This window comes from Oxyura jamaicensis, chromosome 23, assembly GCF_011077185.1.
Source record: "Oxyura jamaicensis isolate SHBP4307 breed ruddy duck chromosome 23, BPBGC_Ojam_1.0, whole genome shotgun sequence".
Lineage (NCBI taxonomy): Eukaryota > Metazoa > Chordata > Aves > Anseriformes > Anatidae > Oxyura > Oxyura jamaicensis.
The window spans coordinates 2,304,988-2,319,882 of NC_048915.1; the positions used below are offsets into that span (position 1 = coordinate 2,304,988).

Sequence of the window (14,895 nt, forward strand, 5' to 3'; positions counted from 1 at the left end):
CCGGGGCCGGTCAGTGGGCGCATGCGCGCAGCGGGCCGCGGGAGCCGCTTGTTGCCGGAGTTGAGGCGCAAAGAAAAGCGCGGCGAGGGCCGGGGAGGCCGGGCCGGGCCGGGCCGCGCCGGGCCGCCGGTGAGTGGCGGTGGGGGGCGGCGGGCGGCGGGGCCGCCATCTTGCGGCGGGGCTGAGGGGGCTCGGGCGGGGGGGGGAAAAGGGGCTGCGGGAAATGGCGCCTCCGGCGGCGGGGGACGCGCCCGGGCCGGGCTGAGCTCCGCGGTGCCCCTGAGGGAGGGGAATGGCCGGGCTCGGCCCCTCGGCTGCTCGGCGCCACATGGAGCCCCGGAGGGCTGCGGGGCTTCTCCGCTGAGGGCTCCGGGATCCGCGTCCGGACCCAAAGCCGCGCCCTGCCGGGGGTTTTAAGCACCGGGGGCTGGGGGGGTTGTTGGTTGCCCCCCTCCCCGGTCCCTCAGCGAGCCCCCGAAGCACGGCGGGGCTGAGGGGGCCGCGCTCCGCTCACGGGGCGTCGCGTTACCACTGTCACCAGCGCCCGCAGCCTGTGGGGAAGCCAACTTTGTGGTGGTCGCAGGGCGAAGTTTTCCTAAATATTTGCATTTTGTGGTTTTCTTGTCCTGTGGCCTGCGGACCGCTGCTGGTGGAGGGGTTGAGGAGAGCGGGGCTGGGGTCAGAGTGAGCAAACCCCAAAACGCAACAAAATGGTAAAAGACAGGGGAATAACAGAGGTTGCCTGAGCCAAGATTTAAGTTTGGAAATTGAGATTTAACACGAGGAAATAATGCCGTCAAGCTTTCCTAAAGTAAATTCTCCAGAAGAAAAGGCTAGAACTAATGATATCAAGGTTTTATGAACAGAGGGAAGGCCACTGCCAGATAAATACAGGGATACATTTAAAACTTCAAAAATATTGATCAGTGTTCCACACAGAGATCAGCGTGGGACGATCTGAATGATGTTTGATGTGCAGAAGAATGGGATTAGGACAGTTTTATTGACACTCAGCGCTGCAAGGAATTGGATTAGATTAATCTATTTAATACGAAAACATTTCCTGTACTTCATTCAAATACTGCCTAGATGAGTTGAAAAAAAATAATAACACAACCTTACACACATTTGTCTGTAGTTGGGATTAAGGGATAAAGAGCTCTGATGTTTAGTGCCGAAATTGCCTAATAAGACAGAAACGTAATGGAGAGGAGACCGGTGCCTGGTGCTGGAAACTCGTCTGACAGCGGGCGCTTACCGGGCTCTTCCTTGCCCCATCTAGTTAGCCTGCACGTTTTTCAGGGTCGGGACAGTCTTTTCCTCATTTAAAGTTTCAACCTGGCGTTGTAAGATACGGGATAATAATTAGTACGAGTCCCCAGGGTGATTTGCTGGATTGGAGTCTTACAAAGTAATTACAGGTGCAATTATAACAGGGGACGTTGTTGTCCTCTGTGCTCTACTTTTGGCCTGAAACTGATCGCGCCTCAACTCTGCAGGTAATGCCATTAAGGCTGGACGTGTGTCCGATAAATTGTAACTCATCATGAGTACGGAGACGGAACCGGAGCCTGGATGTGCGCTGCCCAGTGCGGCTCGGTGCAACCAACGGACAGGTGGCACAGCACCAGTTCCACTTCTCTTGGCCGGAGTTAATTTGTCTTGCCTTCGTTGTTTTTATTGCCATAATAGGTCAGCTGCGGCACGATGAGTGGTTACGAACACGTGTATTCTGCAGACAGTTCCTGAGCGAGTGACTTCCCCTGACCTGAGGATGTGTTTTCTTTGCCTCAAGCGTGCTGCGTGTTGGGCCCTGATTATCTGTACATTTTACCACCAATTCTTTATTTGCTGGAATTTTAAGGAAGTGGCAGGACCATTCGTCTTTAGACTGATTATATGTAAAGTAGCACTTAGAATTTATTTTAAAAAGCATCTGCAGTTTTGGTTTATAATGGTCATGCTGAAATTTTGCTGTTTCACCTGTAGGAGAAGGTGCAGCTCTCCCTTACCTCTCTTCTATCATCCTGCAGAGCTTTTAGTCTGAACGCTTCCAGGTACGATGATGATGTTGTATTGTGGGGGTATGAATTTGAGGGCACAACCTCAGAGTAACCCCTTGTTCTTTTCCATATGAGCCCTGGTATTTTTTGAGAGGTGAGAGCTGCAGCAGGCCTGATGCTGGGAGCCGATGCAAGAGGGAAGAGGGTAGCACAGGGGGTAGAGGAATTGGATCAGAGACCGGGATGAAAAATGACCAACTGTTTGCTTGGTAATGAACGCTGGCAGCCGACAGCTCGGCACTTGGAATCAATTAGCAGCCGCAGCGACCAGGGATCCCAGCAAACCCCGTCCTTCCTAATTAGTAGTGCTGACTGTGCTCAGCAGGTGAAGTGTGCGTGCAGACGTGCTGCTCTTTTGTTACAGAAAGGTGCTGGAAACATCTCGATGGGCAGACGGGTACGCTCCAATGTTGGCGTGGTTTTGAGCAGAACATCCCAGTCACAGAGATCTGCCGTGGCCCGTCTAGGGTTAGATCCACGCATCCGTCACTGCAGAGGTGGCAGCTGAGCTTCTGTCATGATGGATTTGTCTTTAAAGTTTAGTTTAACTTATAAATTTGGCAGAGAACTTTCAAGGGGATGGCTCAGCTTATAGGCAAAGTACTTTCCCTCCTTGGGATAGGGATTTGATTTTTAGGTTTATCACCTTTTGGCTTATCTTGAGTGAGGGTGTTTTGGTTTTTTAAAATTTTCTGATTGAATCAAGCTAAATGATGGGATAAAGGCATGGCAAATCAAAATCTAAGCAAACAGGTCAAAGCTTCATTCATGAAACACACAGGGTCTGTTTTGATAGCCGTAGCTTTTAAACTAAACAAAATACTCTTGCTTGTGTGGCAGGCAGGAAACCAGCGCTGCTGGTGGGTGCTGCGTGGAGATAGGAGTTTCGGAAGGCTTGCAGAGCTGTGTCTGGCTTCCAGCCTGCATCAGAGTGGGCTCTCAAATAGTACGTGACAGCCCGTCCTGCTGCTCCATGTCTTTGCGTGTCCCTTTCTTTTGCCCTGCAGTGAATTTAGGGGGCGAGCTCTGGGTGTTTCAGCCTTCTCCTCCCTGGCAGTGCTGAATTCCCTTGCCGTAGGAGCTCCTCTGCTCCCCGTGCTGCGCTCCAAGGCCGTCCCTGGGGCCGGTGGAACAGCAGCGGGCAGGAGCCTCAGCTCCCGGGTGCTGGAAATACGTCCCCTCCTGCGGAGGATGTATTTAAGGTCGGCACAATGCAGCTTTGCAAATGAGGTGGTAGCATAGGACTGGTACACATAAGAAGTTTTCACATAAATGAAATGCATAGGAAATAGGGCAGTCCAGTGAAGGTGGTGGGTTTGCTTTCCCTTTTTTTGCCTTCAAAAAAAAAAGGCAGAGGCCCTTGCCTGTTCTTTTGGTTGTCATTCACTTGCATTTAATGTGTTATTTAGCCAACAATGTGCTTAAAATACAGCAACATTGCTAATGAAATTTGCGAGCTTTCTTCTTCTGCTTACCTTTTGTGGTTGTGATAGCTACCCATTTATTCCTTCTGAAACTTCTGATGGAAAAGGAGGAATGGAAGATACGTTTGCAAGGTGTTTTTTTGTTTTGTTTTTTATTTGAAAAAATACTTGTTTAGGTTTTTGTTTAATTAGTTCCCTGACTAAACACTTGGATTTTCAGATTCAGGTGGTTTTCTAGCAAGGTTCCTTTTTGACTTAGCCTTTGCTCCAGCAATATTTTTGCTCCAACGATATTTTTGCAGTTCTGCATTGTGTTCAACACAAAGAAGGCATGTGATGCTTAACTGTTGTTCTGGTTCTTTTTTCCCCTGTACATACAGCTCACTGAAAGAGGTTTGGGTATTTTTGTGTGGCCATCTCTGCCAGATTGTACTTTACTTCCTTCATTCTCTAGTAATGTTAAATCTAAAAATAACAATTTGACTGCATACTAAACCAAGCTATTTAGAAAACAAATACCAGAGGAAAAAAAAAAAATCAGGTTTGCAGTTTTTGTGGCCCAGTTATGTACACGGAATATGGGCACTCTGGCTCGTTGCTCCCATTGACTTCAGCATCAAATGGGTCTGAACAGCAAGCCTACGCGTATTTGTACTCTGAAGGTTGCTTTGTCAGTTCTGGACGCTTTTTTTTTTTTTTCCTTTTGAAACACTTGACCTAAGCATGCATTACTCAACAGGGAACAGTTGTTGTTGATGTCAGTATGACGCATTAAAAACTGTTTTGCTGTAGGTATGGGGAGTTCTGGCGATTAATACTCGTCGCCTTAACGCCAGCCACTCGGGGTTGAGATAATCAACCTTAATTTTTCCCCCAAAAAAGCATAAGATGAATGCACGATGTAACAACGTAGCTTCAGAACAGAAGCAAATCAAACAATTAGTGCAGAGCTTTGACATCCCTTTAAAATTCCTGTTTGGAAGCCTACAGCCAACACGCAACCGGAGATCTCAACACGTTGGAGGACAACAAGATGTTACGGGTAATGGCATGCTCCTCTTGTTTTCATTAACTACATCCCATTTAAGAGCATGTTTTATTGCGAAATTAATTCTTTGTGTCTTAGTTAAACGTTTAAGCGGTGGCTGAATGAAGTTTTCCATTAGAAGAACCACTTTTTTTTCCCCCAGCGCTACAATTTTTATGTTGCCACAAAATTGACTTTCTCTTGAATCGCAGATCTTAAAGCTTCCTTACAGGCCATTACGTTCCGAGGGAAAATAATTCTGATCAAGAGTGATGGAAGGTGTTTATACCTTGCACCTGGCGCTGTAGAAATGAGCACGGGTTTTGAAATGGCAAAACGTGGAGTATCTTACTGGGAATATTTGAGGTCACTGTTCCAGGGGTTGTGAACGTGGCAGTAGTGGTGGGGTCTGTCTTCTGTGTGGCACTGCAATTCGGTACTGGGTGCGTGTTTTGTGGGGTTACGAGTGGTTGTATTGTGGGGTTACGAGTGGTTGTATTGTGGGGTTACAAGCAGTTGTATTGTGGGGTTACAAGTGGCTCTCTGGTAGAGAGGCCAGGACCAGTGGCACAGCCTTCTCTCGGCCTCCACGTGGAGCACGGTGATGAAGGCGTTCCAGTGCTTCCTCGGAGCCCAGTTCCTTCCCCAGAACCCCCATTTTTCACGAGCGCGAGGAGCTGGGGAGAAGAAGGGTGGGTTTGTGCAAGGAACAGGAGAGGTTCCTTGCAGAACGGGTGTTCGTGCCGCCAGCAGCCTGTGCGGCTGCTTTCTTGGGTCAGCTGAACTAAGTGTGTGCGCGTATTGCTTTTTTTTGTTGTCTCAATTTGACACGACTGTGTCAAGAAACAAGAGATAGCAGCTTATGAGCTGCGATGCTGATCTGGGCTTAATAGCTCAGCCGCCAGGTTTAGAGGGAACTCACAATATTGCTGACTGATCTTATAAATTGATTAAAGTCGTACGGCCCCGCTGCCTGTTTGTTAGGCTCCCAGCACAATAGCAGGTAGGCATAATCCATACATTAATGCGTGTTTCCAGTGACCTTGCAGTGTCTGCGTTGTACAAATGAACGCCACAAACTCCCTAAAACCAAACTAGTTTGTCGTAGTGGTCCTGTGGCAGAGCTAAAACACGACCTGCTTGTGTCTCCTCGATTCATACCTGTGCTGTAAGCCCATTTTTTTCCCTTCATTGACACAGCAGATAGCAAAAGCAGCTGTGTCTTACTCGTGCCATTAAATGCTTGCTGGTGGCTACAAACACTTTCTTTTGAAATGTGGTCGTGTGGTTCCATTGCAGGCTCGGAAAGTTCATTTCAATCCCTGGCTGGGCTGATGAGGTTCCTGGAGGTGAGGCTGGGCTTCTGGTAATGGTTTTAGTTCAGCCTTGCAAAATATTACTTGCCTGAGGTGAGTAATATTTTTTGATGGGTAAGTAAAAGATCATCAGTCATCGGCATAGCAGAGGACAGGCAAACAATTTTTGTCTGAACTGGTAAGTTCTCAAAGCAGCTCCCGAGACCGGATTAGTTGTGCCCTGCGAGAAGTCATTAATTTTTTTTTCCCCTGTTTAAATTCCACTAACGTCATAAGAATGAATGGCAGAGGTAATATATTGGGTGGTAGGTACTACCAAATCTTACAGGAAGCTGGGGATACGCAGAGCTCCGAATCCCAGCTTGCTTGAGTGCATATACATTGCACTGACTGAAACGCCCGGCTTTGCTAGGCTTCCCGTTCTGTTTCGGGAAAGAAGGATGATTTGTAAGTGGATTATTCCCAGAGCAGCACAATATCAAATGGTTTCCTTGATGCCAGCTGCTTCTCGAATGGAATTTTGCCTGCTGGTATACCGAGGCTCAGCCAGAAGGGCTGCGAACTTAAGATTGTAACTTGATTTACAGCCTTTGTTTTATTACCCCGCTGTGTTTCTCACATTTTACCCTTATACAAAGACCCTGAAATCCTCATGTTGTTGGCAGTCAAGCTGGCAGCGTGTGAAATGGAATTTCTGCCGAAACGTTTCTCTTCCCGTTAGGTCTGATGGTGTACAGGGAAGGGTAACGAACCCCAGTCCACCCATTTAGCCCTCCCGCTTCTATTTGTTTGTATGAACTTGTGCCTTTTTTCTTTCTTCCTCTTTTTTTTTTTTTCCATACTAAGGCAAGACGGATGTTAAAAGCCAAAGCTGGTTTTCTACAGGAATGATGGAGCAGTTTCCCAAGGCTGCAGTCTGGCTCAGTGGCAGAAACGAATATTTCTGACTTCCTCTTCCTATGGGTTCCCTATCTAAAGATAAAGCACAGAGGTCTGGGTGGTAGCATATTAATTATGAACTATTATCTCTGCCAGCTCGCTGGTCGTTTATCATTTAATAAATCTGAATCTCCACCTTGGGACTGAATGACTCATCGCAGTTCTTCCGTATCTCCCTTTGCATTGTTTCTGAGTCGTCTCATGTTGAGGATGAAAAGCAGTCACGCAAATCGGGACAAATGGGGAGCATTTGTGCTCTTCATGGCTCTTCAAAATGTTTCAAGTTAGATTCTGCTGTCTTTAATTGCACAGTTTGCTTCCTTTTATTGGGCTATCTTGGTTTTACTGTAGATTGTACTGGTAGGGAGCATTATAAGAACAGTAATTTCTTCATTACATTTTTCTAGGGCTTTTAATAGATTTATAAAACACAAGAGATGAAAAAGGCCCATTGTCATATGGGGTCTTCTCCGGGTAGTACAAGATAGTTTGGTTTGTTACACTTCTTGACAGTTCTCCTGGTCCAACTTTAAATAAATCCTGCAGCTTAATTACCTCTGCTCAGGTTCTGTCCGATTCCTTTCCAAACCCCTCGTCCCCGAGGGAGCTCCCTAAATAGTCCTGGTGTTGCAGCTTCTTTATTTTTAGAGCCTGAATGCAAGGAATAACATCTAAAAAGCGATGTTTTTGTCCTTGTTGGAACCGGCATCAAAGCGTGGGCTACAAACGAGTGTTTATAGATGTACAAGGCTACATCAAATATTAACGTACGCTGAACCTTCGGCTGCAGTCGCTCGATACCAGGGCACCGGAGCAGAATTTAAGTGGAGGGGGGAATCTCCATGGAGCTGGGGGGCGGTTGGGTTTGGTGCACGTAGCCGGGGGAACCGGGGGCATCACCAGGTTCCACAGGTCGGTTGAGGCTGTTGGAAGCTGAGGAGGCGCCCACGGCTCTGCCGCTTCCCACTTGCACCCTCCTGGCCCGATCCCGCTGGGCTACGTGCTGCTAAGCTTCACGCTTCCGCAGGACTGTAAGTAGCTGGATTTTTACACCTGGGGGAGAAAGAAAAAAAGAAGCCAATCCTGCAGGGATTAGACTGTGATACCCCCGAGATACCTGGGAGTGCAGTCCACGTACATGTATCCTGCTTTTGACCTCGGTAAGACCATCACAGAGAGCTGGTGTGCTTGAACTGGAGCCGCAGGAATGCTCAGACGTCGTCAGTTCCCCTGCATCAGGTCTGTGGTTTTGCCTTTGGCTGGAATAAACCTGCACTCCCAGCCTGCGGATAGATGGTCTAGCACGTGGGAAGGCTTCAGGTCAGGAGCGGAGTTGGCCTGCCCAAATTTAAGCACCCGGTGGTTAAAACCTGCCCCAGCCTTGTCACTGGAAAGCTCTTGTCAGTACTCACGGGGAGAAACAGTCTGCCAAAGGCAGATCGAGCAAATTGTTCTGGGGTGATGCCTGCTTTTAGTGCCGGGTTAAGAGCTCAGAGCAACCTTGTCAACCTCGGGAATTCAAAAGTCAGAGCAGAGATCCCCACTCGGGCAGTTCTGACCCATTTTGGCAGGCATGCAGTTAGACCTGGCACTTGGGCTCTGCTCTGGGGAGCCGAACGGGTCTGCTCATGCTGCTGAAGTCTGGGAGCTCACACCCCTGAAATCCAGGAGCTCACACCCCTAAAATCCAGCAGCGCTGCCAGTTCAAGGGGAGGCTGTGAATCTTTTCTTCGTGGGCAAGCGGTGATGTTCGCAGATTGAAAATATTCAGGTTACATTTAAAGGGCAGTAACAGTTAATTTATGGTCAGGGTTTGTTTAGTGCCTACCTCAATAATCGTTGAATATTTGGGAACTGGGGGGCCCAGGTAGTTGTATGGCTTCTAATCAGCTCTTCTAACAGAGCCCCTTAGTTCATTCGCTGGGAGACGAGGGCAGCGTGTGCTCCAGAAGCATTTTAAGAGCTTTACAGGATTCCTGGTGTAGAGCCTAAGCATTGCAGCAGTGCAGAGGAACCTGGCGACAGATGCTGCTACTGCACGACTTGTACAGATTGGTCACAGTGGATATGGGATGTGAGTTTGTGCATGCTGCTGTATATTTGTGATTCTGTCATTTAAAATCCTGGTACTGCTAGTACCCAGACCAAAACTCCCACTGAATCCAGAGAACCCAGGATTTATTCTGTGCCTCTTTTTTTTTGTTTTGTTTTGTTTTGTTTTCAAACCCTAGTTTTCTTTCTTAAAATTAAGTAAAGATCCCAAAGACTAAGCAGAGAGATGGAACAGAATGTCTCGGAGAGCATCGTCACCATCCCGCCAGCAGACTACGATGTACTGAGTGCCTTAGACTGGAAAGACGGCATTGGTACCTTGCCTGGTAGCAACATACAAGTAAGAAACCAAGGAACACAATAAATGAGCGGCCACCATGCCTTTGGCCCCGCAAAAAATTTACAATATATTCTCTAGTTTGCAAATAAGAGTTGTGCAGAGGAAACACGTTTTAAACAGATGGGTTGGCATTACCAAGCAGGTGCTGGAAGTTAGGGATGTTTCTGAAAGCCTGGTGATGTTTCCTTTCCCCTTCTAATTTCTTGATTGATTTCTAAAGGTAGGAAGTGTTTTAAAGATTTGTTTTCTGCTGTTAGACATGACGGGCCTGATCTTCCTACTTCTCAGTCACGTCCATACAACGTATTTGGGCAAGAAACCCCGTTAAGCTCAGCCCAGCATGAGAGACACTTGGTCATGAGTGAACCCGTGGGGTTGGGCCCTTGGGTTCCTTTCACGCCAGTGGTTATTTTTTGCAGCTTTTGGCAGCTGTCTGTACCTGACATACTCGTGGTAATGTCTCCAGTACAGTTCTCATGTAAATCAGAACCAAGATCTGATGGTCACAAACGAGGTGTGCTCTGGTAGAGGGGGGAGGAGGTGAGTGTCAGTTGCCTGTTTCCCAAATTACCTGCAGCTGTTATTTCAGTTTGATTGCACTTCTGATGGTTGGGAATGAATACATAAAATTGGCCTCAAGGCGGCGAGTTGTGAATCTGGGAAAAAAATCAATCTCGAGTGAAATAAATTGGAGCTGAAGGGACTTGAGAGCTCAAAAAAAATCGTATTGTTGGTATCACATCAGGCATTCAGAATCAGGTCCTCCACCTCCGAAAAATGCTGACCGTCTCCCCCTTTCTCCCCTCTCCCGGTTGTGCAGAAAAGTCTACATGGGCTGCCCGACCTCGCTTAGTCTGCGAGGAAAATGCTTCTGCCTACAGATATTGAGAGGACATGGGTGAACCCGTATGCTTGGAGTATTTTGAGATCCGTGCTTTGCTCTCCCACCAAACAGGCATGGAGTGGGGTCCCCTGGCTCTCTAGGAGGCCCTCTGGATGATCATGTTGCAGTGCCCTAACTTCTCTGCTGTGTTTATTCAGTCGTTACACTTCTGCTGCTTAAAAAGCTGAGCAGCGTATTGCCATGGGTTTTCTCTTAACCAGCAGTAACGCTCATTTGCAGACACAGCTTCACTTATTTTGGGTCCCTGTAATAGTAGAGAACCAGCAAAGCACCACCGTACCTACTGGAAGAAAACAAATAATGCTGTATTATTTTATATTAGATGATAAACTATGAGAGCACAGATCCCACAGCGGCTGAGCGTGGTAGCAGTGTTAGCTGGAGCCTGATAACTGGCTGCACAGGAAGCTGCTTCATTCTTAAGATGCCAAACACTTTTTCTTCCGCAAAAAAAAGCCAAACTTTTTTTTTTTTTTTTTTCCTTTTGCAGTAGATTTTTTTCCTGCCTCTCTCTTCTTCCTGCTGTATTCCAGTTCTTGCATGCACAATTAAATACATTTTCCCTGAATTCCCTTTTCGAAAGTTCTCAGCAAGGACAGATTATTTTGGGAGAGTTTGTGTGAATTTCGTGTTAACAAATGTGCTCGGTTGAACTCCTTTCTATATGTAAAAGAAGCAGCAGTCCTGATAGAAACACTTGCACATTTCCAGAACGTCAGGATGAAGGATATTGCCGTGAAGAGTCAGGGAATGAAAACTGGAGGTGGGCTCCACAGCAGCTCTGCTGCTTAATGGCACGTAGAGCTCTGGCGGTGCTCCTGCCGCTGACCTTGTGCTCACGGTGCTGAGCTGTCCTCAGCAGCGATGGCAAGGAACCGCTGAGATCCTGCACCCTTGGGCTGCTGCTCCTCAGGCATTGGGGAAAAGCAAGAGGTTGCTTCTCTTACACCAGCCAGTCTCCAGGAAACACAGACGCCCACTTAAATGATTCTTTGCAGTGGGCTGTTTCTCGTCTCGGTGAAATAAAAAAGGTGCTCCACGTCTTAGGGGCTGCAGAGGAAGAAGCGAGCTTTTAGAAGCAGGTCCAGCATCTCTGAATCCTTAACAAATACAGGCTTCAGATCAAAAAGAGGAGGGAGGGGGAAGAACTTTCAGGCTGAGGCTTTGATAGGGGGCTGGAGGCAGGATTTGGAGACCAGGAAGCGTGCAGCAGTAGAGGAAGAACGGCGCTTCTCAATGCAACGAGGAGCCGTGCTTCAGAGGTGAAGCACAAGCTTTTAACCTGGGTCTGCCAGGTCTGAGTGAAGAACGGATGGCTGAGAAAAGATCTCAAGCTAATAAACTGCTGTGAATAAAGGCTTTGGAACAGAGCTTGCAAATGCAACCCACCCTGTATTTGCCTCTCTTGTGGAGTTCAACAGCTCTGTGTTGCAGACAGTAGAGAAGATCAAGGAGTGACTAATCTTCAGATTAGTCTTTTTGTGTGTGTGTGTTTGATTGCCTTTGCAGATGGGGACTAATAAAAGATGCACATTGACGCTATTTGGCACACTGCTAATTTTATCTGGATCCATGAAGTGTGTTCCTAGCCCAAGACATTTTTTAAGCTTAAATGATAGAATCTCTGAAGTCAGACGCGTACCATTTTTTTTCCAGGCTACCCCATGGTTTGAGCACTTCCCTGCGTGTCTGCAGGGGTTTTCTTCTTCTGCATCTCCGTTTCCTCTTGGCCTGCAGTAGGGCAGACGGCGCACATGCAGGGCGTTAGGTGTGTTTCTGGGCTGTTCAGCGGTGGTTTGTTCAGGTTTGTCCAGGTGTGTGCTGTGTTGGTGCAGTCCCAGCTGTGCTCTGAGGTCTGTGAAGCTCGGCCAGCACCAGCTGGGAGCACGCACTGCACCGTTCTCCGCTGCAGCATGGCCTTTCCTTCAGCAGCTGGGTGATTGCTGCTTGCACCGGGATTTTAGGGAGGTTGCAGTTTCTGATAATTGCAATAAAAGTAATTGTGCTTTGCTGGATGCACTTGACCCATCAGAACAAAGGTTTGGGGTTGAGCTGGTTTTCTGCAGGTATTTATTCTGGTGCGTTTGTCAGAGGTCTGGGATTTATAAGGGGAACACATCAAAGCAGGTAGAATTAACTTCCTCTGACGGCGAAATGCACCGTTGGGGTCTCGGGGGCCCACTGCTGGCATTTTGAGGAAGGGTTTTGTGTTTCAGATATTTATTGTTAGCTATTTTTATTACTTTTCTATGTACGTACAGCCATTTCTTTTTGTCCCATACCTAGTTGCTTCTCAGGGAACCCTGTTCCTTCCTGTCCCCTTTTCTAGCCCATTTACTACTGCTTATTTGCCTGCTTTCTTCTGTTACCTGCAGTTCCGTTTAAATGAGTTTGGAATGCTAGAAATCATTACTGAAGTAGAAGCAGAAGCCATAAAAACTCTTTCAGCCTCAGCAATAAATGCCAGCCCAACCAGCTTTGCTCCTGCTGCTGTCAACGCTCCCGCTGCCTCTAGCACTGATTTGGAAGGTGAGCCTTTTGCTGTGGGACACAATATGTGGTTTCTGGAAAAGCTTCTAGAAACAGGACTGAAAGGGGCATTTCAGTAGCGCCGTGCTCCCTGACGCAGCGTGTGAAGTGAGTCACTGCCTGTTTCAAATATTTTAGAGGTATTTAGAGTGAATGTAATTACTGCAGAGTCATAACAGTACCGGGCTCACGCGTTGGGCGCTCCTTTGTGGAAGGTAAGTGTGGTTATATAAACGATCCGGGCTGGGTTTGCCACTGTAGTCAAACATCTTGCTCACACGGAGTTTTAACTTAAACCCTGGGGTCTGCTTAACTGGTGATACTGGGATGTCAGAGCCCGTTCCTTCCAGGGTAGTGGATCAGCAGTGACAGCCTTAACAGGGGTGCAGCGGTTGGGTCTGCATCTGTGTTAAACTGAACTGTGCCTGTTCTGGGGCTTTGGGATCAGAATGGCCGGGTGTTATGTACCATTAAACACTCAGCCTCCAAAGTGGAGGGGTTGCACCCACTGGGAAGACTTTCAGCTCCGTGCTGAGTCCTGAACCACGCTTGGGAATTGCCTGGGACATTGCTGGGTGCCTCAGGCCAGAAGTGCCCAGGGCTGTGCTAAAGATGGGTGTAGCTGAGGTGCTCTGGCTGACTAGATGTGCTAAACAGATGTGCCTTAGCTGACTGCTCTTGGGGGTGACGGGAGCTTCCAGTGAGATTCCTTCTCATGCATGTGGGGCATGAGCGGGTGGCACAGCACTGTGCCAACCTGGCATTGGTGGGCCAGAATGAATCCCCGGTTTGGCGAGACCACCCTTGAGAGTCACCTGTAACCTGTCTCGTGCCAATAGATGCATTGTTAGCCATGAGTTTTGTCATTTCCAAGGCTGCTGCAATCCAAAGTAGGGGAAATTGAGTTTTAACAGGGTAATGTAAGCATGTTACTAGACTTGCGCATCAATATAGTGGACAAGAAATATCTCAGTTCTTTGCAGACCTCTCTTTACCCTGTTTCTCCAGAAACCGGTATTTGGAAGCAGATTTACTTCTGTTAGCCTCTGAGCTTTTTCATCCCAGCCCACTTGGTTCAGCTGGGCATCCTCACTTGGTAAATCACTTGTTTCCTTTAATCAAGTGTTTCAGTAGAGCTATTTGTGAATGTGCCCAAGTGATCCAGTGCTGGATCGCTGGTCAAGGCAGGGCTGCATCCCTGAAATCGTACACACCCACAGAGGGAATTTCTTTTCTGGGAAGAGAACAATCTCTCCTCTTGTTGCTTGCCTGGACAAGCATCTGCGAGTTGGCTTTCCCCAGGATCTTGGTGGAACTATTTCTGTTTTCTGGTAGGAAGGCTTTGTACCTGTCTTCCCCGTTGGCTCTTCTCATCTCAGAATTCATTGTAAGCTCTGCAGATTCACTTTTGCTTACAGGCATTCGCTTACATTCCTGCTGATTGTGGGTAGTTCTCACCTGCGAGAGCTGCGGAAACATCAATTCATCAGGCAAAGAACCAGTGCTTACATGGTCACCTCAGCACTAAGAATTTTTCACACCCTTTTAATCCAAGTGCATTCCATCTATCAGCGTGACTTCTATTTGAGCAAAGCTCTTCAAGCTCTGTTGCTCTTACACATTTTCCCTCTTTTGCCTTCTCCCTGCCTGGAATCATTGGTCCCCAGTGGCACAGGGAGAAGCTTTAAGTTGTAACACGAGCAGGCTTGTGTTCGCTCTGTGTAGGCAGTCTGTCTGCCAAACTCCAGCCAGGACCATCCAACATCCCCCATCAGTCCGCAGGGAGCAATCAGATATAAATGAAAAATTTCAGTCATCTCAACAGAATGAGTGCGAGTACTGGTAAGGAGACTATGAAAATGGTTTTAAACAAGAAGCAAAGTGACTCATATCTCGGTGTTTTCAATTGCCTGGTGCCTTGTTTGCTTTTTTTTTTCTCTTAAATGGTGCATACAGGAGTTAACTGATCAAACCACTGCACACAAACGGCGCCCCAAAGTGCAGAATAGGAAGGACGTTTGCACAGGAGCCCCGTGCACAAATTGCACATCAGAAAACTTGAGCGAAATATGCATCGGGATAGTGCAGATGCCTGGTAATGGGGATTACTGCAACCATGTTTTGTTAAAATATTCAACATAAATTAAATTGCATTAGGAAAAAGCCAAACGTTAGTAGAAAGTAAACAATCTATTGGAGTTGCTCCTTGTATTTTCATGCTTTCATTCAGAAGAAAGATTGATATATATTCAGAAATAATTGTTTCTATTTTCCCATCAATAATGCTATTTTTAAAGACTG

The 14,895-nt window shown here is 47.4% G+C and overlaps 1 protein-coding gene across 3 annotated transcripts in view; it reads left to right on the forward strand.

The window, feature by feature from the left end:
* The window catches only part of LOC118177670 (lethal(3)malignant brain tumor-like protein 4), a 45,428-nt gene continuing 30,533 nt past the window's right edge, over positions 1-14,895 (forward strand). Inside the window, exons 1-2 of one of the 3 annotated variants that reach the window (XM_035345621.1) lie at positions 1-129; positions 12,441-12,594. In XM_035345621.1, the coding sequence (XP_035201512.1) occupies positions 22-129; positions 12,441-12,594 (262 nt within the window). In that variant the 5' untranslated portion in view covers positions 1-21. Of the gene's footprint in view, positions 130-9,011; positions 9,162-12,440; positions 12,595-14,895 lie in introns of those variants that run through there. The other 2 variants (XM_035345619.1, XM_035345622.1) reach the window with 2 other exon arrangements.